The sequence below is a fragment of the Scyliorhinus canicula genome, chromosome 5, assembly GCF_902713615.1.
Source record: "Scyliorhinus canicula chromosome 5, sScyCan1.1, whole genome shotgun sequence".
NCBI lineage: Eukaryota > Metazoa > Chordata > Chondrichthyes > Carcharhiniformes > Scyliorhinidae > Scyliorhinus > Scyliorhinus canicula.
The window spans coordinates 28941288-28965835 of record NC_052150.1 but is presented as its reverse complement, the minus strand read 5'-3'; the positions used below and the strand labels follow the sequence as shown (position 1 = coordinate 28965835).

The 24548-nt window shown below is 46.7% G+C and overlaps 1 protein-coding gene across 5 annotated transcripts in view; it reads right to left on the bottom strand.

Moving 5' to 3' along the window:
- Positions 1 to 248: 248 nt before the first annotated feature.
- LOC119965881 (nucleotide-binding oligomerization domain-containing protein 1-like) overlaps positions 249 to 24548 on the bottom strand; it is a 55493-nt gene continuing 31193 nt past the window's right edge. For 4 of the 5 annotated variants that reach the window (XM_038796839.1, XM_038796838.1, XM_038796837.1 and 1 more), the window contains 7 exons: positions 23741 to 23824; positions 23558 to 23641; positions 16857 to 16940; positions 15043 to 15126; positions 14354 to 14437; positions 7423 to 7506; positions 249 to 416 (listed from right to left, as the gene is read on the bottom strand). In XM_038796839.1, the coding sequence (XP_038652767.1) occupies positions 347 to 416; positions 7423 to 7506; positions 14354 to 14437; positions 15043 to 15126; positions 16857 to 16940; positions 23558 to 23641; positions 23741 to 23824 (574 nt within the window). In that variant the 3' untranslated portion in view covers positions 249 to 346. The remainder of the gene's footprint in view (positions 417 to 7422; positions 7507 to 14353; positions 14438 to 15042; positions 15127 to 16856; positions 16941 to 23557; positions 23642 to 23740; positions 23825 to 24548) is intronic. The other variant, XM_038796841.1, reaches the window with a different exon arrangement.

The following is a 24548-nucleotide window of genomic DNA, read 5'->3' as shown; positions in this document are numbered from 1 at the left end:
CAATTTACACACAGCAAGGTCCTACAAATAGCAATTAAATAAATCCCCATATTGCCTGTTTTAGTAATGTTGATTTAAATATTGCCCTCCCCCCCCACTCTTCAAAATAGTGTCTGAGGGGTACGACCTGACCTTGATTTAACACCCCATTCAAAGACAGTAACGTTGTCAATTATACTTCCTGTCATTACTGCACTGGGAATGTTAGACTAGATCATCTCTGGAGATGGGTTTGAACCAAGGTCAGCTTGAACCAATGACTCCCTGATTTATTAGAGGTGAGAATGTTGTCAAGTGAACCAAGATATTCCTTAGCAATGTAAACAGCAACGGTTCCATAAATGGCCTAGATGACAATGCGTTTGTCTTTCACGAGATGACAGGCATCTTCTGGCGGAATGCAATTATCCTTCAGACTGAAATGGAAACAACAGATCATTACACGATTGCCATTTGCTATTTTTCTCAAAGACCAAAAAGTGATGGAATTTGATGTGCTTCCCTCACAAAGTATTTTCAGACTCAAAAAATGGCGCAAACATTTGTACGCCAAGACAATTTAGTGACTGATCTTCTATTGGATCCCGGGATAGCTGGATCCTTGAGATTTCTACTTCTGTTTCAGATCCTACGACAGCTGATTTTGCAAGCCACCAGAGAGGTCACAGGTCAAGCCAAATCCAATCCGCACCGGTTATGCTCTCCATTGTAGGAATGCTTGCAATTGCTTTCCCCCTGGTATTGAGGTGCAGCAGTTCGAATCACTTAGAACATAGAACATACAGTGCAGAGGGAGGCCATTCGGCCCATCGAGTCTGCACCGACCCACTTAAGCCCTCACTTCCACCCTATCCCCGTAACCCAATAACACCTAACCTTTTTGGGGGGATGGGACAATTGGGCGCGGCCGTTTTGGCGTGGCCGTTTGGACGCAGCCGTTTGGGCGCCATGGGACAATTGGGCGCAGCCAATTTGGCGCGGCCGTTTGGGAGCAGACGACAGAAAACCTTAAATTAGTTCATTTAGTTTAGTTCATTTGGTGATTATGAGCAAGGCTCCTCAAGTACTCAAATTTTCAAATTTAAGAACACTTTCATGTATTCTTTTATCTTTATTGTAAATTAAAAACCTTAAATTAGTTCATTTAGTTAAAAACCTTAAATTAGTTCATTTAGTTAAAAACCTTAAATTAGTTCATTTAGTTAAAAACTAAAGTTAAAAACCCTTTAGTTTAGTTCATTTGGTAATTATGAGCAAGGCTCCTCAAGTACTCGATAGCATCCATGTTTTCAAATTTAAGAACAGTTTCATGTATTCTTTTATCTGCATCTCTATACTTTTTTAGTTTTTGTGGCGGTTCATGGCCGGCTAGTAACCGTTCATAATATGCATCTCTACCTTTCTGTACTTTACGCAGGCCATCAATTAGTTTCCATATGGTGGGATGATGCATGCCAAGTTCATATTTCAATCGACGGTGGGCTGCCTCCGCATTATTGTTTGTGCGGTCTTCCCCGTTTAATGTTCTCTGATAAAGGTTCCAAATCTCAGGGCGAAATCACTTGGATTGGTGGGGGTGTTCAATACATAATTACGCTTTCTGCTTATCATTCTCCTCAAAGCAGATATATTAGGAATGGCTGGTAGACTAGCTTGGGATATGTCTGTCAAACATTCATTAACAACTACAGTCGGTGCCTCAAGGGTTTCCTGTGCTCTCTTTTTTATTTTAGTTTTCACGAGTGCAACCTCTACTTGTGCAGCAGAAGCATCATGCGAATGGCTGTTCAGCTGCCTCACCACGTTTGCAGCTTTAGTATGGAGCCGTGCTTTGCACCGGTATTTTTGCTCACAACGCCAAAATTTCACTTCGCTGTCACCTTTGCTTGTTTTGTCAAAGACGTAAAGGAATCCGTTATGAACAAATTTTTCTTTACCACGTTTCGTTGATACTGCCTCAGCCATCATATGGGTATGCGAATTGGTTTAGTTACAAAATATATAAAAAGATGGTGATAGAACGCACCAGCGCCCAACTCGACGCACCCGCACCAGCAGCCAACTCAACTGAGGCTAATTCACAAATAAAGAAATGTTATTTTGGTGCCAAAACGTCAATAATGCCAATATATAACGCCAATATATAAACAGATGGTGATAGAACGCACCAGCACCCAACTCAACGCACCCGCACCAGCCAACTCACCTGAGGCTAATAATAAAGAAATGTTATTTTGGCGCCAAAACGTCCGGCGCCAAAACAGCCGGCGCCAAAACGGTTGGCGCCAAAACGGCCGCGCCCAAAAGTACCTAACCCCCTTTTTGGACACTAAGGGCAATTTAGCATGGCCAATCCACCTTATCTGCACGTCTTTGGACTGTAGGAGGAAACCAGAGCACCCAGAGGAAACCCACGCATACACGGGGAGAACGTGCAGAGTCTGCACAGACTGTGACCCAGCAGGGAATCGAACCTGGGACCCTGTAGCTGTGAAGCCACAGTGCTAACCACTGTGCTACGGTGCTGCCCACTGCTGACTGTTCAGACTGCTCCAGCCTCAACAACTAGCAATAGAATATGAGGATGGGTAGCCCTGGAGTTTCGATAAATCGAATATTCACCGTGCGAACACTGCTGTGAGCAGCCTAGTCACTCTTCATCATTTGTGCTTGGCATTTTTCGCCTCAATTGGCTGACTCCTGACTGTCAGTCAAACAGCCATTCTGTTCCTTCTCCTCTCTAATCACTAATCAAAGGAAACGCAAAATAAACCAACAGAATTTTTTTCTTAAATTCTGTTGGTTTATTTTGCATTTTCTTTTATGTTTTCTTTCATCGGAGATGAAAAGGCACAGAAAGGCTGTTTGACTGATAGTCAGGAATGATCCAACTGACTAGCAAAGGCCAAGGACAGTGATGATGAGTGACTAATGGTGAGTTAGAAGTCACGTGATCTCTCCCAGAATCTACCAACCAGTGTTGGTGACCTTGCCTAGACAGTCAGTCGTCTAGAAATCACGCTGTCATTTGGGGGGGGGGGGGGGGGGGGGGGGGAAGAGAGATTTACACATGATTGACAGATTACCTTTTTTGTTGAGGGGTGACAGAGTCCGAGTGCATTTTCACCTGCAGCCCATGTTGGCCAGAACGTTTTTTGTAAACCACGTTTGGGAATTAACTCCGAGACAGTACACCTGTTTCACTTCTATAATGTCACCCGGTGCTGTGATGAAAATCCTTACACCTTTGTAAGTATCACCAATTCCGCTCACGCTCAGCGGCAGAACAGAAATTCAGGACCTTAGAACACAAGTTCCTGAGTCCCATTCATTTGTGCCCCCAATACTAATCCCTCCACCTCAGGAATTTTTACATATGGTTTTCAAAGTGCATTCCACTGTCTCAATAGAATGTCGTACATTGAAGGTTTCAAAGTAAAAACATTTGCTGTCTTGTTGGTTCAGTAAAAAAGAGAAATGAGTGACAGCACAAGTTCTCACAATACAGTATCCCAGAGCTCATCCAGTGGATCAGTTAGTAAAGGCACTGGGCAATCCATAAAGACCAGAAGGTTCCAGGTACAATTTCCAGCCTGTATATTTTTTTCATAGGAATATAGGAATTGAAAAAACACCAAGGTTCATCTAGTTCAACTTTTATACCATTCAGTCTCAATGTCCAGCGATACTGGAGTTATTGACTAATCACAACAATTGACATTTTATCAAGGAGTCTACAACAGACCCAGAAATGACATGAAAAAGAATCTTTAGTGGCAAAGAACAGTGTGAAAATATGTCCAAAGTCACCTGCTCCCTCCAAGCTTTTGTCTATATAGCATCCAGCGTATTATTTGCTGAACGAACTCTATCTAATCTAATATCTCCATGCTTTCCCCTTTGGATACGAGTGGTGAAGCAGTGAATTGTTAATGCGGCACCATCTGACTCAGAGTTAGCAATGCTACGACAGAGCTCAGGACTTGGTCAGTCAGCATTGAATTGGCTGATCACAGCTGGGATAGTAAGGCGAATGCTACAATGGTTTGAGTGCCACTGAGCTAGAGAGAAGGTTCACATCCTAATTATGATTCAATAATCTTAATGTTCATGATATAGATATAGATGAGAATGTTACTTGGGATGATAAGTAAGCTTGTAGATAACATGAAGATTGGCAGGGTGATTAATAGTGAGGAAGAAGGTCTTAAGTTGCAGGAAGCTGTAGATGTGTTGGTCAGATGAGCAGATCAGTGGCAGATGGAATTCCACTCTGAAAAGTGCAAGGTGATGCACTTTGGAAGGAGGAACAAGAACAATGAATGACAGGACACTATGAAATTCAGAGAAACAGAGGGATCTTGATGGGCTTATCCACAGATCCCGGATGGCAGCAGGACAGGTTAATGGGATAGTTAAGGGGCAGCACGGTGGTGCAGTGGTTAGCACTGTTGCCTCACACCGCTGAAGACCCAGGTTCGATCCTGGCCCCAGGTCACTGTGTGGAATTTGCACATTCTCCCCGTGTCTGTAGCCACCTGGGGTGACCACTGCCCAACACAAAATGGAAGATTGCAAGGAATGCAGGGAAATTGGACATGTTGTAAAAGCAAGCAGCTTGCAAAGCGCTTGTATATTCAGACTACTGCAGAAACCAGTTCTGATTGTTGCAGAAACCAGACAGCACTGTGAAAAGAAACCAGTTAACATACTAATGAGGCGATATCGGACGATCCCCAGGCACAATAGAAACAAGTTAACACTAATCGATACATTCAATGGAAGGCCAGACTTTTCGGCGCCAAAGAAGCCCAAAACAATAAGTCCTAAGAACCGCCCCAGTGATCAAGGAATTGCCCCGCTATTGGGGAATTCAAATCAATCGATTGGGAAGAGACCCAATCGATTGCGAGAGTATAGAGGGTCCACCCAGGTGGGCGCGAGACCCTGAGAGAGATATAAGACAGAGACCCCGACCCCAGCTCTCTCTCTCTGCCAGCCTCTCCTTGACCAGCCAGCCCCCCCAGCAGAACACCATTGCAGCAGAAGAACCTTGAGGAGGAGAGGTCTGGACAGCAGCCGCCAACAAGTAAGTCACAATGCACGCTACGAGAGTATACACTCCTGACCCCCTGTAGTCCATAACTACTGGAAGCCTGCGGACCCAGGACAAAGCTAGAGGCCGTTGTTTCCTGATCCGGCAGTCCCCTTATCCAGATAAGCATTTGGCCTATTAGTGGTAGGATTAGCCTAGTCCTATAGTTTATATGCATGATTAGTAGATTACTGTAATATAATAAACATGTCTTGTTTGAACTTACTAATTGGTGTATGGTTTTATTGCTTTGAACTTGACCTTGAAACTTCTGGCGGTATCTTAACGATACCTGCCGACTCCAAAGCTAAGTAACGAAACAGAGCCAAATTGAGTGTTAAGCACACTCACCCAGAACGAGCAACAGGTCTCACCCCCACAGCCCAAAGATGTGCTAGGTACATAGATTGGCCACGCTAAATTGCCCCTTACATAGAACATAGAACAGTACAGCACAGAACAGGCCCTTCGGCCCTCGATGTTGTGCCGAACAATGATCACCCTACTCAAACCCACGTATCCACCCTATACCCGTAACCCAACAACCCCCCCCCCTTAACCTTACTTTTTAGAACACCACGGGCAATTTAGCATGGCCAATCCACCTAACCCGCACATCTTTGGACTGTGGGAGGAAACCGGAGCACCCGGAGGAAACCCACGCACACACGGGGAGGACGTGCAGACTCCGCACAGACAGTGACCCAGCCGGGAATCGAACCTGGGACCCTGGAGCTGTGAAGCATTTATGCTAACCACCATGCTACCGTGCTGCCGTGCTTAATTGATACTCTAAATTTATTTTTAAAAATAGGGTAGTTAAGGCGGCATACAGGACACTTGCCTTTATCTGTCGTGGCATAGATTAGAAGAGCAGGGAGATTATGTTGGAGCTGTACAAAACTTTGTTTAGGCCACAGCTGGAATAGTGTGAAGTTCTGGTCGCCTCACTGTAGGATGGATGTTTTTGCACTGGAGAGGGTACAGAGGGGGTTCACCAGGATTTTACCTGGAATGGAACATTTGAGCTATGAAGAGAGGCTGGATAGGCTCGAGTTGTTTTCCTTAGAGCAGAGAAGACTGAGGGGGTGCTGACTGAGGTGTATTAAATTATGAGGGCATGGATAGGATGAGCAGGAAGCAGCTGTTCCCCATAGTTGAAGGATTAATAATGAGGGAGCATAGTTTTAAGGTATGGGGCAGGAGCTTCAGAGGGTTTTGAGGAAAGATTTTTTCACCCATTGTGTGTTGGGAGTCTGGAATGCACTGCCTGGAAGGGTAATAGAGACGGGAAACCTCACAACCTTTGAAACGTGCGTGGATGAGCACTTCAAATGTTATAGCATTCAAGGCTGTGGGCTAAGTGCTAGAAAGTGGGATTTGTGTAGATTTAGGGGTGGATTCACCGTTGCCCGACTCCAGAATCCGCAACTTTCCGGGCAGTGGGTGTAAGGGACTGGTAAATGAAAAAGCTGTGATGATTCATTGTTTCTGCCTGGACTGCTCTTTAGCTTCCAGGCAGGGGTGAGTGATATGAAGGTCTCTGATATGGGGGCTCTCATGAATTGGATCGGTGGGGATGGTCATGGGGACGGTCAATGGGGAAGCAGGATCAGCTTTGTGGGGTGGAGGGGGGCCTGCCGATGGCCGCAAGGATCAATCTGCCCACTCAAAATGGCATCCCAATAGTGGTGTTCCATCAGAATGAAGCAGGCTCCCCATTATGCATAAATTTGCAGGACCAAGAAACTGGAATAGCGCAAAGCCGACGCTCCTAACGTCAGCAGGTACCAGTAGCGATTCAGTTGTGGCGGGATAGCTTAGGATGTGATTCAGCGGCACTGTTGCACCCAGTGTGGATATGGGCGTAACGGGTTAATCACGCACGAGCCGCAAATTGGAGTCCGTGTCGGGCACCAGGCCGATTGCGAGTCATCCGAATTGCTGCATTCAGTGTGCCTTACAGCTCATTTGAATACCTGGATACCATATTCACCAGCACCCAGACTCACCAGCCCTGCCAGGGAGAACCTTGCCAGACTGCCATTTAGTACTGGTTCACACTGGTCTCCCAGGCTATTAGAGCCCCCACCCTCAGTGACACGCCATTCAGTGGCGACGGGATTCTATACTCCTGCCACTTGTCAATGGGATTTCCCATTGACGCCACCCCACGCAGCCGGGAAACCCCTGGGTGGGGGTTTGCTGCTGGCTGGGAAAGTGAATCTCAACGGCCGGAGAATTCTGGCCTATGACTTAACACTCATTAAAATTCAGTATATAGTGGATGCTGACAGATGTAACAGATTGTGATTTTTTTGCCTTACCAGATCTCATCCATGGTGGTGTTTTCTCGGAGAGCGTGAAGGAGGTATGTAGCTCCTCGGGTCGTTATCTTGTTTTCAATCAGCCTGCAGAATATTCAGCACATTCTTGGTGATTTGCCTGGCACCATACTCAAAGCTAGATATAATGTCAACTCCTGCAATTCTGTGACCAGTGTAAATGTAGTCCCCATGCTACATTAATTGAAAAACAAAACGATTCATGATGGGCTCTTTACAATGTTCTCTCTTCCAAGAAAGAAAGTAAAGTGACTGTGTGGGCTGGGACGCATTGAAACTGAAGTAATGAGTGTTGATATATCTAATTGTAATAAGAATAACCTTTATTATTGTCACAAGTCGGCTTACATCAACACTGCAATGAAGTTACCGTGAAAAGCCCCTAGTCACCACACTCCGGCACCTGTTCGGGTACACCGAGGGGGAATTCAGAATGTCCAAATTATCTAACAAGCACGTGTTTCGGGACTTGTGGGAGGAAACCGGAGTACCCGGAGGAAACCCACACAGACACAAGGAGAACGTGCAGACTCTGCACAGACAGTGACCCAAGCCGGGAATCGAACCTGTGACCCTGGCGCTGTGAAGCAACTGTGCTAACCACTGTATGGTTACCAACCCTCCAGGATTGGTTTGGAATCTCCAGGAATTGAAGATTAATCTCCAGGACACTGCTGTGTGCAATCCTGGAGAAAAATGAGCAGGAGCTTGAAAAAGATTGTTTTTTTTTTAATTTTCTTTGAATGTTTCTCTTTACCAGATGTAAAAGTATGGAAAATGGGAATAAAAAAGCTGTTTGACCAACAATCAAGCATCATTCAATTGGGAAATTAATCTTTTTGCCTTCCAATTAGTGTAAAAAGGCAGTGGGTCAGGAGGATGGATGTGTTCATAGAATCTCTACAGTGCAGAAACATAGAAGATAGGAGCAGGAGGAGGCCAAATGGCCCTTCGAGCCTGCTCCGCCATTCTTATGATCCTGCTTTCCCTCCATAACCCTTGATCCCATTTGCCTCAAGTGCCATATCTAGCCGCCTCTTGCATGTAGTCAATGTCTTAGCCTCAACTACCTCCTGTGGTAATAAATTCCACAGGCTCACCACTCGTTGGGTGAAGAAATGGCTCCTCATTTCTGTCCTAAATAGTCTACCTGAATCATCAGGCTGTGACCCCTGATGCTGGACACACCCACCATTGGGAACATTCTCCCTGCGTCCACCCTATCTAGTCCTGTTAGAATTTTCTAAGTCTCTATGAGATCCCCCCTCATTTGTCTGAACTCCAGTGGAAACAATCCTAACCTGGTCAATCTCTCCTCTAACATCAGTCCCGCCATCCCTGGAATCAGTCTGGTAAACCTTCGCTGCACACCCTCGAGAGTAAGATCATCCTTCCTCAGAAAAAGAGATCAAAACGGCACACACTACTCCAGGTGTGGCCTCATCAAGGCTCTGCATAATTGCGACAATACATCCCTGCTCCTGTACTTGAAACCTCTCGCAATGAAAGCCATCAAACCATTTGCCTTCTTTACTGCCTGCTGCACCTGCATGGTTGCCTTCAGCGATTGGTGCACAAGGACACCCGGGTCCCACTGTATACTCACCTCTCCTAATTTACAGCCATTCAGGTAGTAATCTGCATTTTTGTTTTTGCATTTAAAATGAATAACCTCACACTTATCCAAATTATACTGCATCAGCCATTGATTTGCCCACTCAACCAACCTGTCCAGATTATGCTGTAGAATCTCTGCATCCTCATCACAGTTCACCCTCCCACCCAACTCAGTATCATCTGCAAACTTTGAAATGTTACATTTTGTTCCCTCGTCCAAATCATTAATATATATTGTGAATAGTGGGGTCCCAGCATCGACCCCACTAGTTACTGCCTGCCAATTTGAAAATGACCCGTTAATTCCTACTTTTTGTTTCCTTTCTGCCAACCAGTTTTTTTCTCCATCTCAATACACTTCCCCCAATCCCATGCGCTTTAATCTTGCACAATAATCTCTTATGCGGAACTTTGTCAAACGCTTTTTGAAAGTTCACATTCGAGTATACCACATCAATTGGCTCCCCCTTGTCATCTCTACCAGTTACATCTTCAAAGAATTCCAATAGATTTGTCAAGCATGATTTCCCCTTCATAAATCCACGCTGGCTCTGACTGATCCTGCCACTGCTTTCTAAATGCTCCGCTATAAATTCCTTGATAATGGATTCCGAGAATTTTCCCCACTACTGATGTTAGGCTTACTGGTCTATAATTCCCTGTTTTCTCTCTACCTCCCTTTTTGAATATTGGAGTGACATTAGCTACATTCCAATCTGCAGGGACTGTTCAAGAGTCTATAGAATCCTGGAAGATGACCACCAATGCATCCACTATTTCCAGAGCCACTTCCTTAAGTACTCTGGGATGAAGAAGGGTATTTGGCCCATAGGGTCTGCACCAATCCTTCGAAAGAGCACCCTACTTAGGCTCACGCCCCCACCCTATCTCTGTAACCCAGTAACCCCAACTAACCTTTTGGATGCTAAGGGGCAATTTATCTTAGCCAATCCACCTAACCTGCACATCTTTGGACTGTGGGAGGAAACCCACGCAGACACGAGGAGAAAGTGCAAACTTCACACGGTCACCCGAGGCCACGATTGAACCTGGGTCTCTGCAACTGTGAGGCAGCAGTGCTAACCACTGTGCCACCGTGCTGCCCGTCGGCTGACTAATGGGGCAATTCATGGAATCAAACCACCATGGTTGTTCGTCATGAACTGTTGGCAACCCTAAAACCATACGGACTGTAGCAAGAAGTTGGGGGTACCATCATCTTCTCAAGGGCAATTAGAGGTGGGCAAAAGTTGCTGGCCTAGCCAGCAGTGCCCACTTCCTGTAAATGAATAAAAAAAGGGCAAGGGAGTGAGCCTAGGATAGGGTGCTCTTCCAGAGGATTGGCACAGACTCATGGGCTAAATGGCTCCCTACTGCACTGTAGGGATTCTATGAAGTATCTGGTGTATGTCCACCAACAGCGCAGTTAGGGAGGGAGTTCCAGGATTTTGAACCAGCGACAGTGAAGGAACAGCGATATATTTTTAAGTCAGGATATTGTGTAACTTGGGAGGAAAACTTGAAAGTGGTGGTGTTCCCATGTATCTGCTGCCCATGTCTTTCTGGATGGTAGAGGTCAAGGGTTTGGAAGGTGCAATAAAAGAGTCTTGGTGAGTGCTGCAGTGCATCTTGTCAAGGGTACACACTGCTGCTACTGTGTATCAGTGGTGAGGGAGTGAATGTTGAAGGTGGTGGATGGGATGTCATTCAAGTGGGCTACTTTGTCCTGGATAGTGTTGTTCTTCTTGAGTGTTGTCGGAGCTATAATCATCCAGGCAAATGAGTAATATTCCATCAGACTCCTGACATGTGCTTTGTAGATGGTGGATAGGCCTTGGAAAGTCAAGAGGTTACATATAAGGTAGTTGATAGGATACTGAACAGTACTGGTACCTGAAGAAGAGTCTGTATACATTCAGGAGAAAGAGGAGCAAACCAGTTTACTCTCTACAGAATTTCCAACCTCTGGCCTACTCTTGTAGCTACAATATTTATATGGTGAGTCCAGTTAAGATTCTGGTCAATGATTATCCCCAGTTATTAGTGGGGGATTCAGCAATGTAATACCATTAAATATCAAGGAGAAATGGTTGTGTTCTCTCTTGTTGGATATGGTCATTTCCTGGCACTTACTGTGGCATGAATTACTTACCAATTATTATCCCAATCTTGAATGTTGTCCTGGCACAGACTGCTTCATAGAACAGTACAGCACAGAACAGGCCCTTCGGCCCTCGATGTTGTGCCGAGCAATGATCACCCTACTTAAACCCACGTAACCCGAATACCCGTAACCCAACAATCCCCCCATTACCTTACACTACGGGCAATTTAGCATGGCCAAGTCACCTATCCCGCACATCTTTGGACTGTGGGAGGAAACCGGAGCACCCGGAGGAAACCCACGCACACACGGGGAGGACGTGCAGACTCCACACAGACAGTGACCCAGCCGGGAATCGAACCTGGGACCCTGGAGCTGCAAAGCATTGATGCTAACCACCATGCTACCGTGAGGCCCCCTTCAGTATCGGATGAGTCGCAAATGTTATTCAACACTGTAATCATCAGCAAATATCCCCATATTGTCTGATGGATGGAAGGTCATTGATGGAGCAGTTAAAAATGGTTGGGCCTACGACACCACCCTGGGGAACTCCTGCAGTGATGTCCGGAGTGTGAGATGATGAGCCCCCAACAATTCCAACCATCTAACTTTATGCCAGGTATGACTCCTCCCAATGGAGAACACCCATGCCACCCTCGACTGATTGCCATTGACTTCAGATGTTGCTGTCATTCCTTGATGCCGCACTCTGTCAAATGCCATCTTGAGGTCAAGGACAGTCACTCTGACGTAACTCTCTTGTCCATGTTTGGATCAAGGCTGTAACAAGGCCAGGAGCTGAGTGACCCTGGTGGAAGCCGAACTAAGCACGAGTAGGTTATTGCTGAATAAGTATCATTTGATAGCCCTATCGACAGCACCTTTCATCACTTTGCTGGTGATCGAGAGTAGAATGATGTGGTCTTAGTTAGGGGTTGGATTTGGCTTTCCTAGACGGAACATACCTGGGAAAATTTCCACATTGCCAGGTAAATATTTTAGATATAACAGGGCAGCCTGACCTGAGGACGGTTTAGTTCTGGAGCACAAGTCTTCATACTACTGCTGGGATGCTGCCATGGCCCATGGCCATTGCTGTGTGTAGTGCCATCAGCTGTTTGTTGATATCCTATGTACTGAATTGGTTTGTCCAGCTGGCTGCCTCAGGGCAAACCAAGGTGACAGAATGTGGGATGAGACCTGAAACAGGCAGATGTGAAGGATCAACTCTATTCATGCTTCAGGCATAGATAGAGGTAATCGCTTACTTTTCAGAGAATTTACAGTGCAGAAAGAGTTTGCACAATGTGGCGAGTTGCATACTTTTGGCCAGAGCATCCTTCTGGCCCAACATTTGGGGGCCCCCACTACCCAACAAATAGCTGGTACATGGACCAATTTCTAAGTCATAGTTTGACATAAGCATCAAGCTAGCAAAGGGTTTGGATGAGGTAATTCATTTTCACCCGTTAGTGAGAATGAGAGGGTCCCAGTTTATGGTAGCAAAAAGGGTTGGAAAAAATATCTTCAGAGGTAATCAGAGACTTTTGTTGAAACCTGAAAGAGTCCATACGTTCTTACGAAAGGGAGTTGACTGTTTGAAAAAGAATTAAGCATTAAAGGGTATCATTGTCATCTCTACCAACGCTTACAGGCACATGAGGCAGATAGGGCACAGGCTCATGTCTGATCCCATAGCTTGGAATTTCTTGGGACAGGTTGCTAGCTTGCTGCCACTCAACCTCTTTGGCTGCATTATGAACACATGCCCTGGGGTGGGACTCAAACCTGGAGCCATCGGCTCAGAAACAGGGACGTTACCTGCTGCGTCACTTGATCGCCACTAAATGGTACGGGGAATGATAAATGAGCACGAGAGTGGGATTAGAAACAGTAAAGGTCGGAAACACTCAGCAGGGTAGGCAGCAAGCCAGGAAATCCAGCAGCCAATGTTCGGAGCTGTTGGCCCTTCCCCGAGATTAGGAAATGATATAGATGCTTAGCGCTCAAAATGGAGCACAATGAGGAGAAGGGGAGAAAAGACCTGTGTGCCCATAGGACAAGAAATCAAAAGGCTTGCGAAGAGTTTGAGCAGAGGTTACATAGATAACTGAGTGGCAAACATGCTGTTAATGGGGGAGGGCAAAGAAAACACACATAAAGATACAGCGAGTATGAGAATAGAGAGGGAGGTGCGGAGAAACCAGCAGGGCAGGATAGACCCTGGTGGTCCTGATGTCCAGTGAAAGTAGGATGTCAAGGTGAAAGGTAACTCATCACGAGGGTTCCTGTACAGGGTGCGCACCCCAAGTGCAATCTTAACAGTGGAATTCGTTTACGGGACTGTCACACACTAAGACACATTGGACTGGCCAATTTCTATGTTGTAATATTCAATGATTTACAAAGCCAAAGCAGAAGCTGGTTGGAAAACTGCTATTATAATATCACAGCTAGCACTGCAGTTGGACCAAGAGACTGAACTCAGCAGTTAAGAGAGAGCGTTACCATGCTTCGGGCACTAGGGGAGAACAATGGAGCAGAGTTGAATGGAGGATTAATGGGTTGGGAATATGCTCTGCATTTCTAGTGCTGTGATATTTAAATGGCAGCTCTCCCTCCTGTTTCCTAGCTTCAGGCTTGGTTCCTGACACTGATGAAGTTTTAAGCTTGGAGAGTAAATTACGTTCTTGCCAGTCAACAAGGCAGCTGAAACCTACCTTGTCAATCACCTCCCCATACCCTTTCACTTATCTGGCTCCCCTCATTCACTCTGAAATCCCTTGTGGTATTGTGTCATATTTAAAGGCACAATATCTGTGCAGGTGATTCAATAGACACAAATACCACCAGAGGCAATCTACCATAGGTGTGGCCATTGAAAATTGCATTTGCGCCTTTAGTCTCACAGTGTGGACTTTCCCCAACATGAGAAGGGGTCTGCAGTAAGGTAACAACCAATTCTGTTCAGTAAGGACAAATTGAGAGCTCCACTTACTCTGAAAGTCAGCTAAAACCAAATGAGAGGCTGGTTGCTCATTGCACACACTCTCGACAGCCAAGCAACCAAAAACAAACATCATGTGACGGTGCTTTACAGTGATTTAAACTTCCAACAACAACCTCTGGCATCGGTGCTGTGAAAAGAATCTCAGATGCCATTGCACAGGGATGAATGTTAAATATTACCACAGCTTTTCCAGCGATTTGTTAACTCTTAGCATTTTGCCAAAGCTGTCGGCTGCTGCATCGTCTAAATCATTTTGTGTCAACCTGCAAGAGGAGAAACCAGTCACAATTCTGTTCATCTAAAGCTGGCATTCCTAATGGGAATCTCTCTGAATGACAGTTCCTAGATTCATAATTATCTCATGTCTAATTTAGAATTAAAAGACAAAATAAATCATTATAAATCCAGAGGATTCTTGACATTAAATAGAATGATATAATTATTAATAAATTCCCTTTAGTTTGATAGTGACATTTCAGCTTTTGTTTCAATCTCATAAGTGCCATTATATCGAACATGGTTATGTTAATTTATGGATTTAAACCTGTCTGTAACAACTTTGTAAACAATAGGTTTAATGGTAAAAGGAAAGCTTTAAAAAAAATGTTATATTGTTCACTTCTTATAAAACATCTCTTTAATTTAGCTCTAAATCCTGAATATTCTTAAATATCAAAGAAACATTTCCTGTAAGCTCACAATTCTGACCATAAGAAAATGTTACTAACATTTTTATTCAACTGTTTTTAGATTAGATGAGCAGAAAACTATGTTTTTCTCTTATTGATTTTAGTGTTAGTTTTTATTCTACAATTACTGTCAGTCTTCAATCATCAGTCAACATTGAGCATTATGTAAATGGCTGTACCAGAATATTTTGAGTGAGCTGTTTTTGCAGAGTGACTTGGCCAGATGTTTGCTGCCCTCTGATGAGATGTGGTTGGCTGCAAGGCTGCGAAAATGTGGAAACAAGTAATTAATTTTCTTTTTTAGTGAATTTAGTGAGTTCTTAGAATCCAATGGGAGTAACCAAAAACAACACTAGGCCATAAGACTTGGGAGTAGAAAGAAGTAGGCCATTGGGCCCATCGAGTCTGCTCTGCCATTCAATTAGATCCTGACCGATCTGATATGATAATCCTCAACTCCACTTTCCTGCCTTATCCCCATAACCCTTGATTCCCTTGCTGATTAAATATCTGCCTATCTCAGCCCTCAAAATGTTAAAATTAGTGTTCAAAACACAAATTTGCATTTATATTTTCCCTTCCCCTTTCAGCATTCCAAAGGAACCGATCCTTCTGTGACACCCTGGTCCAGTCCTCGATCATCCCCACCATTCCCTCCCATTCCCTTGCAAACACAAGAATTTTAACACCTTCCCTTTTACTCTCTCTCTTCCCACCATCCAGGCCCACAAACGCTGCCACCTGGCATAACAGCAATCTGCAAGTATTTCTTTCAATATAGTAGAAGTTGCTGACTGCGCACTATGCAGTCTCCTCTCCACAAATGAGACCGAGAGCAAATTGGGTGGTCATTTTGTGGAACACCTCTGCTCACTCACTCCACAACCATGACCCTGTGCTTCCAGTCATCAAATCATTTTAATTCTCCACTTTGATCCCGCTCTAACTGCTCTGTTCCTAGCCTCCTAATCTCTTCCAATGAAGCACAACTTAAACTTGAGGAACAGTGCTTTACCTTTCAATTGGGCAGTTCACAACCTTCCGGACTCAATACTGAGTTCAACAATTTCAGATCGTGATCGCTGGCTCCGTTTTTTCAAGTAACAGCTGATGGCTGTTTCCCATTTGCCCTTCCTCGCAGCCCACCTTTTTCCCTTCACTTGTCCCATTAACATCTCCTTTTGCCTTGTGCCACCATCCCTCTGCAATTCAATCTCATCATAGAATTTACAGTGCAGAAGGAGGCCATTCGGCCCAACGAGTCTGCACCGGCTCTTGGAAAGAGCACCCGACCCAAGATCAACACCTCCACCCTATCCTCATAACCCAGTAACCCCACCCAACACTAAGGGCAATTTTGGACACTAAGGGCAATTTATCATGGCCAATCCACCTAACCTGCACATCTTTGGACTGTGGGGGGAAACCGGAGCACCCGGAGGAAACCCACGCACACACGGGAAGGATGTGCAGACTCCGCACAGACAGTGACCCAAGCTGGAATCGAACCTGGGACCCTGGAGCTGTGAAGCAATTATGCTAACCACAAGGCTACCATGCTGGCTCACCTGCTTCCCACCCTATCACAGATCTTCCCTTTAGTTTGATTGCTCCCCCTCTTGTTTCCCCTGCCTTTGTACTTGCTCAATTCTGTTTCATCTCTTGAGCCATTGCTGCCAAAAGACCATTGCCCTCGTTCAATTCTAGCCTTGGGTCACTGTCTATGTGGAGTTTGCGCATTCTCCCTGTGTCTGTGTGAGTTTCCCCCGGGTGCTCCAGTTTCCTCCCACAGTCCAAAGGTGTGTTGGTTAGGTGGACTGGCCATGTTAAATTGCCCTCTTATGTCCAAAGGTGTGAAGGTTAGGTGGCGTTATGGGGATAGGCGGGGCAGTGGGCCTAGGTAGGGTGCTCTTTCAGAGGGTCGATGGGCCAAATGGCCTCCTCCTGCACTGTAGGGATTCTATGAATACCACATGATAATGAAATTAGTTACCTCAGATTTTTCAGACTTTGGTGATCTCTCAACGCCTCTGCAAAAGCTTCAGCTCCTCTGTCTCCTATCTGATTTCCCCAGAATCTGCCAATCATTCAGATTTAAATTATTAGGTGAATTATTGGAGTTTTGCAAAAAAATATTTAAAAATCATTTACTGCAATAATGATGTTCAGTACAGTTCGGTTGATCACTGGTGTTCATGATTTAAAAAAAGGAATCTGTCATGTCTTCAGGATGAACCAAAGTATTTTGCCGGTGATGAATTACTTTCTGAAGTGTAGACACTGTTAAAATGGAGGCAAATATGGCAATGTGGTGCTTGAAGAACAAATGTTACTCAGGACAATTCCTTTGCTGGTACAATTGTATTATATGCTCCAATCTCCAGAGTAGAACTTGAACCCATGACCTTTGGACTCCGGTGACCGTGAAACCAAGCTGATGCAGATGGTCACAGGGCTGGATTCTCGTTTACAAGGATTGATTTCTGACCCCCAAGTCTCGATTGATAAAATTGCCCACTACTCTCAAACAATCTGCTCCTCAGCTGGGCGGCACATGAATGTCGAGTGCTGCTTATTGCGGGCTGGGAAGGAAGAAACAATTAATCAACTATCATTAAAACCTATTCTGAACTGTAAAATGAGCTGACAGATAGGAAGTAAAAGCCGAGGTTAATTTTGCTCGATGTTGTTTTTATTATCTGAGACATAATGGGTGGTGCAGAGTGTGAAAGGTGTGTAGGGAGATAATAAGAGAGGAGCACTGGGAAAGTAAACATTTTTTCACTCTGACTGTAAAAGAGCACAAATCTGAATGATGGGCTTGATTCTCTGCCTCCTGATGCCGGAAACGCAAACTGCGAATGGGCAGAGAATCGGATGTCCTGCAAAAATCGAGGTTCGCGCCCGGCGTGGATTCAGGCGCCACGCCTCCCACGCAGCGAAAATGAGGTTTGCGTCCCGAGGCGGTGGGGGCATGTAAAACCGGCATTTGCATGCATTTAAATCTACTTAGCAGGTTGGACAGGGGCTGGTTCAGCACAGGGCTGAATCGCTGGCTTTGAAAGCAGACTAAGGCAGGCCAGCACCACGGTTCAATTCCCGTACCAGCCTCCCCGAACAGGCGCCGGAATGCGGTGACTAAGGGCTTTTCACAGTAACTTCATTTGAAGCCTACTCATGACAATAAGCGATTTTCATTTAGTTTCATGCTCCGCCGCTCCACAATGCTACGCCCCTTTCAGGTGGAAGGCACTTGTACAATTTACCACAAGTATTTACAAATGGGGACTGGGCTCCCCATTTGGGAGGGGGAGCGAGAAGGTAAGGAAACATTTTTAAACTCCAAAATTGTTGTGCTTTGTGGGGGGTGGCTGCCTGAGCCAGTGGTAGTAGTGGGGAACAACTTGGTGACAGGTCCATGGATTTGGGGTGTCCCCCTCGGGGTGGCCTAGCTCAGGCAGCCATTTCTGCCGTCTATTTTTTTTAAACGCACCCATTTGGTGCAAGTTACAGGCCCCTGGCTGCTCGCTCTGCTGACTGCTCACTGTGTCCTGTAAATGTTTAGAGAGCCTCTGGTCATTTGGGAGCCCATCCAGGCCCCCCCCCCCCCCCCCAAAACTCTCATATCCCAGCTGACCCATCAACAGGATGGGCGTAGCCAAGTTCAATCAGGTGCTGCCACCCCTCAGTGCACTCATCAGAAGTGCAGCCCCCCTGCAGGGAAAACAGGGGAATAGCAGATAAAAGCAAATTACTGCGGATGCTGGAATCTGAAACAAAAGAGAAAATGCTGGAACATCTCAGCAGGTCTGACAATATCTATAGGGAGAGAAAAGAGCTAACGTTTCAAGTCCTATGATTCTTTGTCAAAGGGGAATAGCAGAGCTCATAGTGTGAAAGGCCACATATTGGGGGGGGGGGGGGGGTGCAACTCAGGGTCATCTGCCATTATGGACACACAGTGGCTGGAGGCACAGTGCGTGCTCAGGGAGGACCTTGCATAAGAGGAGCCTGCCCCAGAAGAGCTGGGGCCAGCCGAGGAGGCTCGAGTGCCGACCGAGGAGGTGTGAAGGAGGCGCCGCATGAGGGCACGTGTATACTGTGAACGTTTGTCCTTTGAGGAGTTGCCATCCGCATGTGCCACCACCGACTCTGGCTCCACATGGAGCACGTGCTCCACCTGTACTAAATGGTGGCACACCTGGCACCACAAGGGTCTGGAAGAGGACACCTGGTCCCGGTGGCCATCAAGTTGATAGTCGCCCTGAACTATTATACTTCTGGGTTTTTCCAGGCCCCAAGCGGGGACTTGTCTGGTATCTCTCAGACATCTGTACACAGGTGCACCCACGCTAATGGATGCCCTATGTGCCCAGGCAGCAGACTGTGGTGATATACATCACTGTAAATACACAAGGGGCTAATGCAAATACGCTAAGACTAAATAAACACTAGAGGGAGCACCAGAGACATCATGACACACAGACATTCAACCAATAGGTCAGTAAGATAGGACACGACCAATGGGCAGTCAAGACACACCCAGAGGTGGCACTACCACAAGGGGGCTACCCATATAAAAGGATAGAGCACACATGCTCTTTCTCTTTCCATAGGCGACACTCAGAGAGACAGGGACAGATCAGGAAGCATCACACCCACCGCATGGCTTAGAGCAGATTGGTTAGTTAGATTGAGTTACTATAGCACGATCAGCAGGAGAGTCGAACTCCAGTAGGAGAATTGTTAACTGTTCAATAAATGTGTTAAACCTTCCTTTGTCAGAGTATACATCAAGGAAGCAGCTTATGCTACACGAAGAAGCATAGCACAACACAGACTATATAAACTTCAGTCTCGACCAGGCACACCAGGATGCCTGGCCAACAGGATTTGCTACAACAGGTCCAGGGGGTGATTGATGGCACGCATGTCCCCCTACGAACACCGACTCATGAAGGGGTTTCCTTCATTAATAGGAAGGGATTCCATTCCCTGAATGTGTAGTTGGTGTGCACCTCTGCGCCCGATACGCAGGCAGCTTGCAAGGCACATACAACCTGATGCACCTATCGGCTCCCGGCACCTCGGTAGAGAGGTTGGTTCTTGGGTGACAAGGGTTACCACACTGGCAGCTCCATCGCCCCTTCCAAATGGTGCCCCCTTCCCTTCACTGTCCCTCCTCCCTTCACTGCATCTTCCCGGTCTCTGCCGTTCACTCAATCCCACCACCCCAGTTTCCCCTCCCTCCTCCAAGGATCCTACCAGGATTCACCACAGGGTCTGGCCTGGGTTTGCAGTATCAGCAGGTATGGTCCACAGGATGAAGGATGATGACGACTCGCTATGAGATGAGCTCTGCACGGTGGCCTAGTGGTTAGCACAACCGCCTCACGGCGCTGAGGTCCCAGGTTCGATCCCGGCTCTGGGTCACTGTCTGTGTGGAGTTTGCACATTCTCCCCGTGTCTGCGTGGGTTTCACCCCCACAACCCAAAAATGTGCAGAGTAGGTGGATTGGCCACGCTAAATTGCCCCTTAATTGGAAAAAATAATTGGCTAATCTAAATTTAAAAAAAAAAAAAAAATGAGATGAGCTCTGGTGCTCCTCACCGTCTGAGAAAATCAGACTCATGCCTTCAGGATCACATTCCACTGTCCACCCGGGTGATCTCAGCATGTGCTGGCCTATATATCCTTCGGGGAAGTGGTGGTTATGGCTATGGTGATCGGTGATGGGTCACTCACTGGGTATACTGCCATAAAGGGCAGCCTTCTACCTGTCCCGTTCCCTACCACTTCTCTGTCGGTGACACCAGGTGGAACATTCAAGTGTCCTGGGAACCCTGCCCTGTGCCATCCTCTAACATCACCTCGCCCACATCCCACCACCACCACCGCCATGCCAGCCGGGGCCGAAAGGACTTCGCCGGCTGGTGTAAGTCCACGTATGCGCCGGACCGTCAGCAGCTGCCAGGCCACCGTGGGGGCATCCCCCGGGGTTAGATCGCCCCGAGCACCCCCCCCCCCCCGACCCTGCCCGTGCCGCCAATCCCGCCAGCGGGAGCGGCCTGTCAGCGGCGGTACTTCGGTCCATCGAGGGCCGGAGAATCGCCCCGGGGGGCCCGCCGACCGGCGCGGGGGGAGGCCGCCGACCGGCACGCCGCGATTCCCGCCCCCACCAAATCTTGGGGGGTGGAGAATTTGGGACACGGTGGGGGCGGGATTGACGCCGACCCCAGGCGATTCTCCGACCACCCTCCTACCTCTGCCTCAGAGATAGCCCTCTTGTTGATCTCCCTGGCTATCTCTAGCACCCTCTGCTCCACAGGGGGTTTGAGCCCCAAGATTACGGATGCCTCCTCCGGTCTGCTCCCACCCCCTTTGATTGTGGGCCATCTTTTCCTAGGGGGCACATAAAGGAAATGGTGAGACGCATGGAGGCGAGTTCCATGGGGGGTCTGTAGCTGGTGGCATGTATGTGCAAAGCACCTGGCAAAAGAGGACAATGCAGGTGTTGGATTTTGGTGCAGGGTGAGATGTCAATAAGATACCGGCAGGTGGGTTTTGACTGACCTCTAAGGGAGTGGGGGGAGTGATGAAAATTGACGGACAGGAGTGATGCCGGGGAACAGAAGTGGTGACTCACCTGATCAGCCCTAAAGAGGTTGTTCATCTTCTTTTGAAGCTGGGCACCGGTCCGCCTGGTCAGGTTGGCAGCACTGACCACCTCTGCCACCACCTCCCAGGCCAGGCTCAGGATGTCAAGCTGGAGCCTCCTGCCCACCCTAGGGAATCCTGGATCCTCCACTGCATCCAGCATCCTATTCAGATCAGTGTTGGGAATGTGTGGTTCAGGTCTCCTTTGTGCCATCCTCTTGGCTGGAATGAGAGTGTGTGGGGAGTGGAGTGCTTATAAACAGCTCCAGCTTGTCACGCTCTCCAGCCAGCACTAATTCCGGCCTCAGCGAATCAGACCCCAGCGTCAATGGGAATTGCTCCCAATTCACATGGGCAGAGTGCTGGCCTATTAACATGTCCTGAATTGCTCCCTGAATAGCGCCCCCAACGGGAATGCAAACCGCATGCTATTCAGTTCTAGCATTAATACTTAGAGCGCGATTTTCCCCAAGTCCCCTAGCGATTGCGTTTAGCTGCGTGTTTCCCGGAACTCCAGTGTGCCGAGAAACACATGGCTATTCAACGTAACTCACGTTGTATAAGTGGCCTTAAAAGAGAATGCGCGGCCTAAGCTGCACATAGCCCCGTTTTGTACAGTGGGAAGCTCCACTCACCAGAACTCTCCATTGTAGCGAGATACTGTAATTGTCAATGGAAGTTCCCATTAAAGCCATTTAAATGGCGTCCCAATCTCCGGGGCCCCATAAACAATCCCCGACCTCCCCCTGCACCTCCAACACCCCGCTGGGCTACCCCAACCCGATCGCCCATGCAAAAAAAAGCCAACTGGCATCCAGACAATGCCCATGGAAGCTGGCAGTGCCAATAGGCAGATTTGCTCAAATTTGATCCCACCCAATTCACATCGCAACATCTCGCGAGATTGCGTTGAATCTCACAAGGCGTTGCGAGCCGGGTAGATCCGGGAGTGGGGTCTTCCAGCTTTCAATGGCCACAGCGAGCTGCTTTTCTGGCACAGCGTGGCCATTGGATGGCACCCTCGGTCGATCAGGAGAATTATGCCCATTGCAACAAAAGCACTGATTTCTACTGATATCTGGTCGGGAACCATCTATACCTCACTCCCAATTGCATAAATTGAAATTCAAATACTTTTCAAACACCCAAGTTTAATTCAGGATTGCAAATATTAGACTCGAGTTACAAAAATGAAGGATCAAATTGGCCATAATTTGAAAATGAAAATCGCTTATTGTCACGAGTAGGCTTCAAATGAAGTTACTGTGAAAAGCCCCTAGTCGCCACATTCCGGCGCCTGTTCAGGGAGGCTGGCACGGGAATCAAACCGTGCTGCTGGCCTGCTTGGTCTGCTTTCAAAGCCAGTGATTTAGCCCAGTGTGCTAAACAGCCCCTGGTGGCTGGTAATTTGGTGGCTGTTGGGGCTTTCTGCTTCCGCAGACAGCGCACCCCCACTCATGGGGTTCCCGGCAGCGGGGAATGGTTTTAATGGGAATTTCTATTGACAAGCAGCAGGAAGAGAAAGTCCCGCCACCAGTGACCAGCATTCTGCCGGGAAACACGCGGCTAGGGACCGGAGAATCCGGCCCAATATGTCAGAGGGACATTTAGCATACATCTTCCTTTTATTGAGTCTCGACAGATAGAAAGAAAAACAGTCCGTCAAAGCCTATCAATACGGGAATGCATTCAATTCCTGTTTAAACTGTGTCCATTCAAAATCTCTATCTGTCAAGTTTGGTAAGCCTCCACAATGCCCAGCTAAAGCCATTAATTAATTTGAGTTTTAATCTCCTGTCACTTTTAGACGTCTTCTAAACGGAATCTCAAAGAGTAAAATATATCACAGACGTCAACACAGGAAGATTGCTTTCGTCACCCACTACTATAACAGGGATCTCCTCAGGGGCAATGTTTTTCCCAATATGCCAAGTCTAATAGCACTGCAGGCATTGGGTGCTAATATTTTGGTAGCCTTCAGTCAGTATATATTTAAGCTCCTCCACACAACCTCCCAACGTGTCAGTCCAACTTACCCGACATCTTCAACAGTTTTACTTTTTTGGATTGCTCTGGCTAGATAAGTTCCTCCTTCGTGGGTGATCATGTTAGCTCCCATCCTATTTGGAGGTAACGGCATAATGTGAATCATTTTATAGTTTACTGGAAGTGTATTTTCAGGAGAAGTAACCATTTGTGACCCCAATAAAGTTACTCACCTCAAATGAACGAGACTGGGGCAACCTTCAATCAGCTCAGCAACATCCCTCGCCCCAAGATCACTTATGAAATTCTTGTAAAGTCTGAAATAGGGGAAGCAGCATTGGACTTTAGTCATTCAAAAACAAGTGTCAAACTAACAAACCCTGAGGTAATTATGGGCTTTTTTTTTTTTGAGTATCTTCACACAGAAACTTCTTTTCCTTTTGGGGAATAGAGGGGAAGTAGTGGAAGGATTCCTGAGCTGGCGTTGGACTTGAACCCGGAGTTTCTGATCCAGAGATAGGGATGCTACCACTGTCACAAGACCTCCAATCCAAATCCATCATCAAGAGACTCAACCGTTCCAATTGCAGCCTCCCAATTGTTTCTTAAATTATTTCAGTGGTTTCACAAAACCATAAAATCTTTCTGTGCAGAGGGAAGCCACTTGCTCCATCAGGCCAGCTTCCTGCAAAGCTATTTTATTAATCCACTCCCCTGCTATTTCACCCTGGCCCACCAAAGGTTTCCCTTTCAATATGTTTATCCAATTATTTTTTGATGCTATTATTCAATCTGCTTCTGCTACCCTTTCAAGTAGAGAATTCCAAATCGCAGTATTAAAACATTTCTCCTCACTCACTCTGGGATTTTAGCCAAATTTTCATTTTGTGTCCAATTCTCCTGTCAGTGGAAAACATGTCTCCTCGTTGACTTCATTAGGGACAGGCCCGCCTACCTCACCATTTCAAAAATGTTTATTCAATATACCCGTTACTCTTAAGGAGAACCATCCCAACTGCCTTTCCACATAGTGGAGGACCC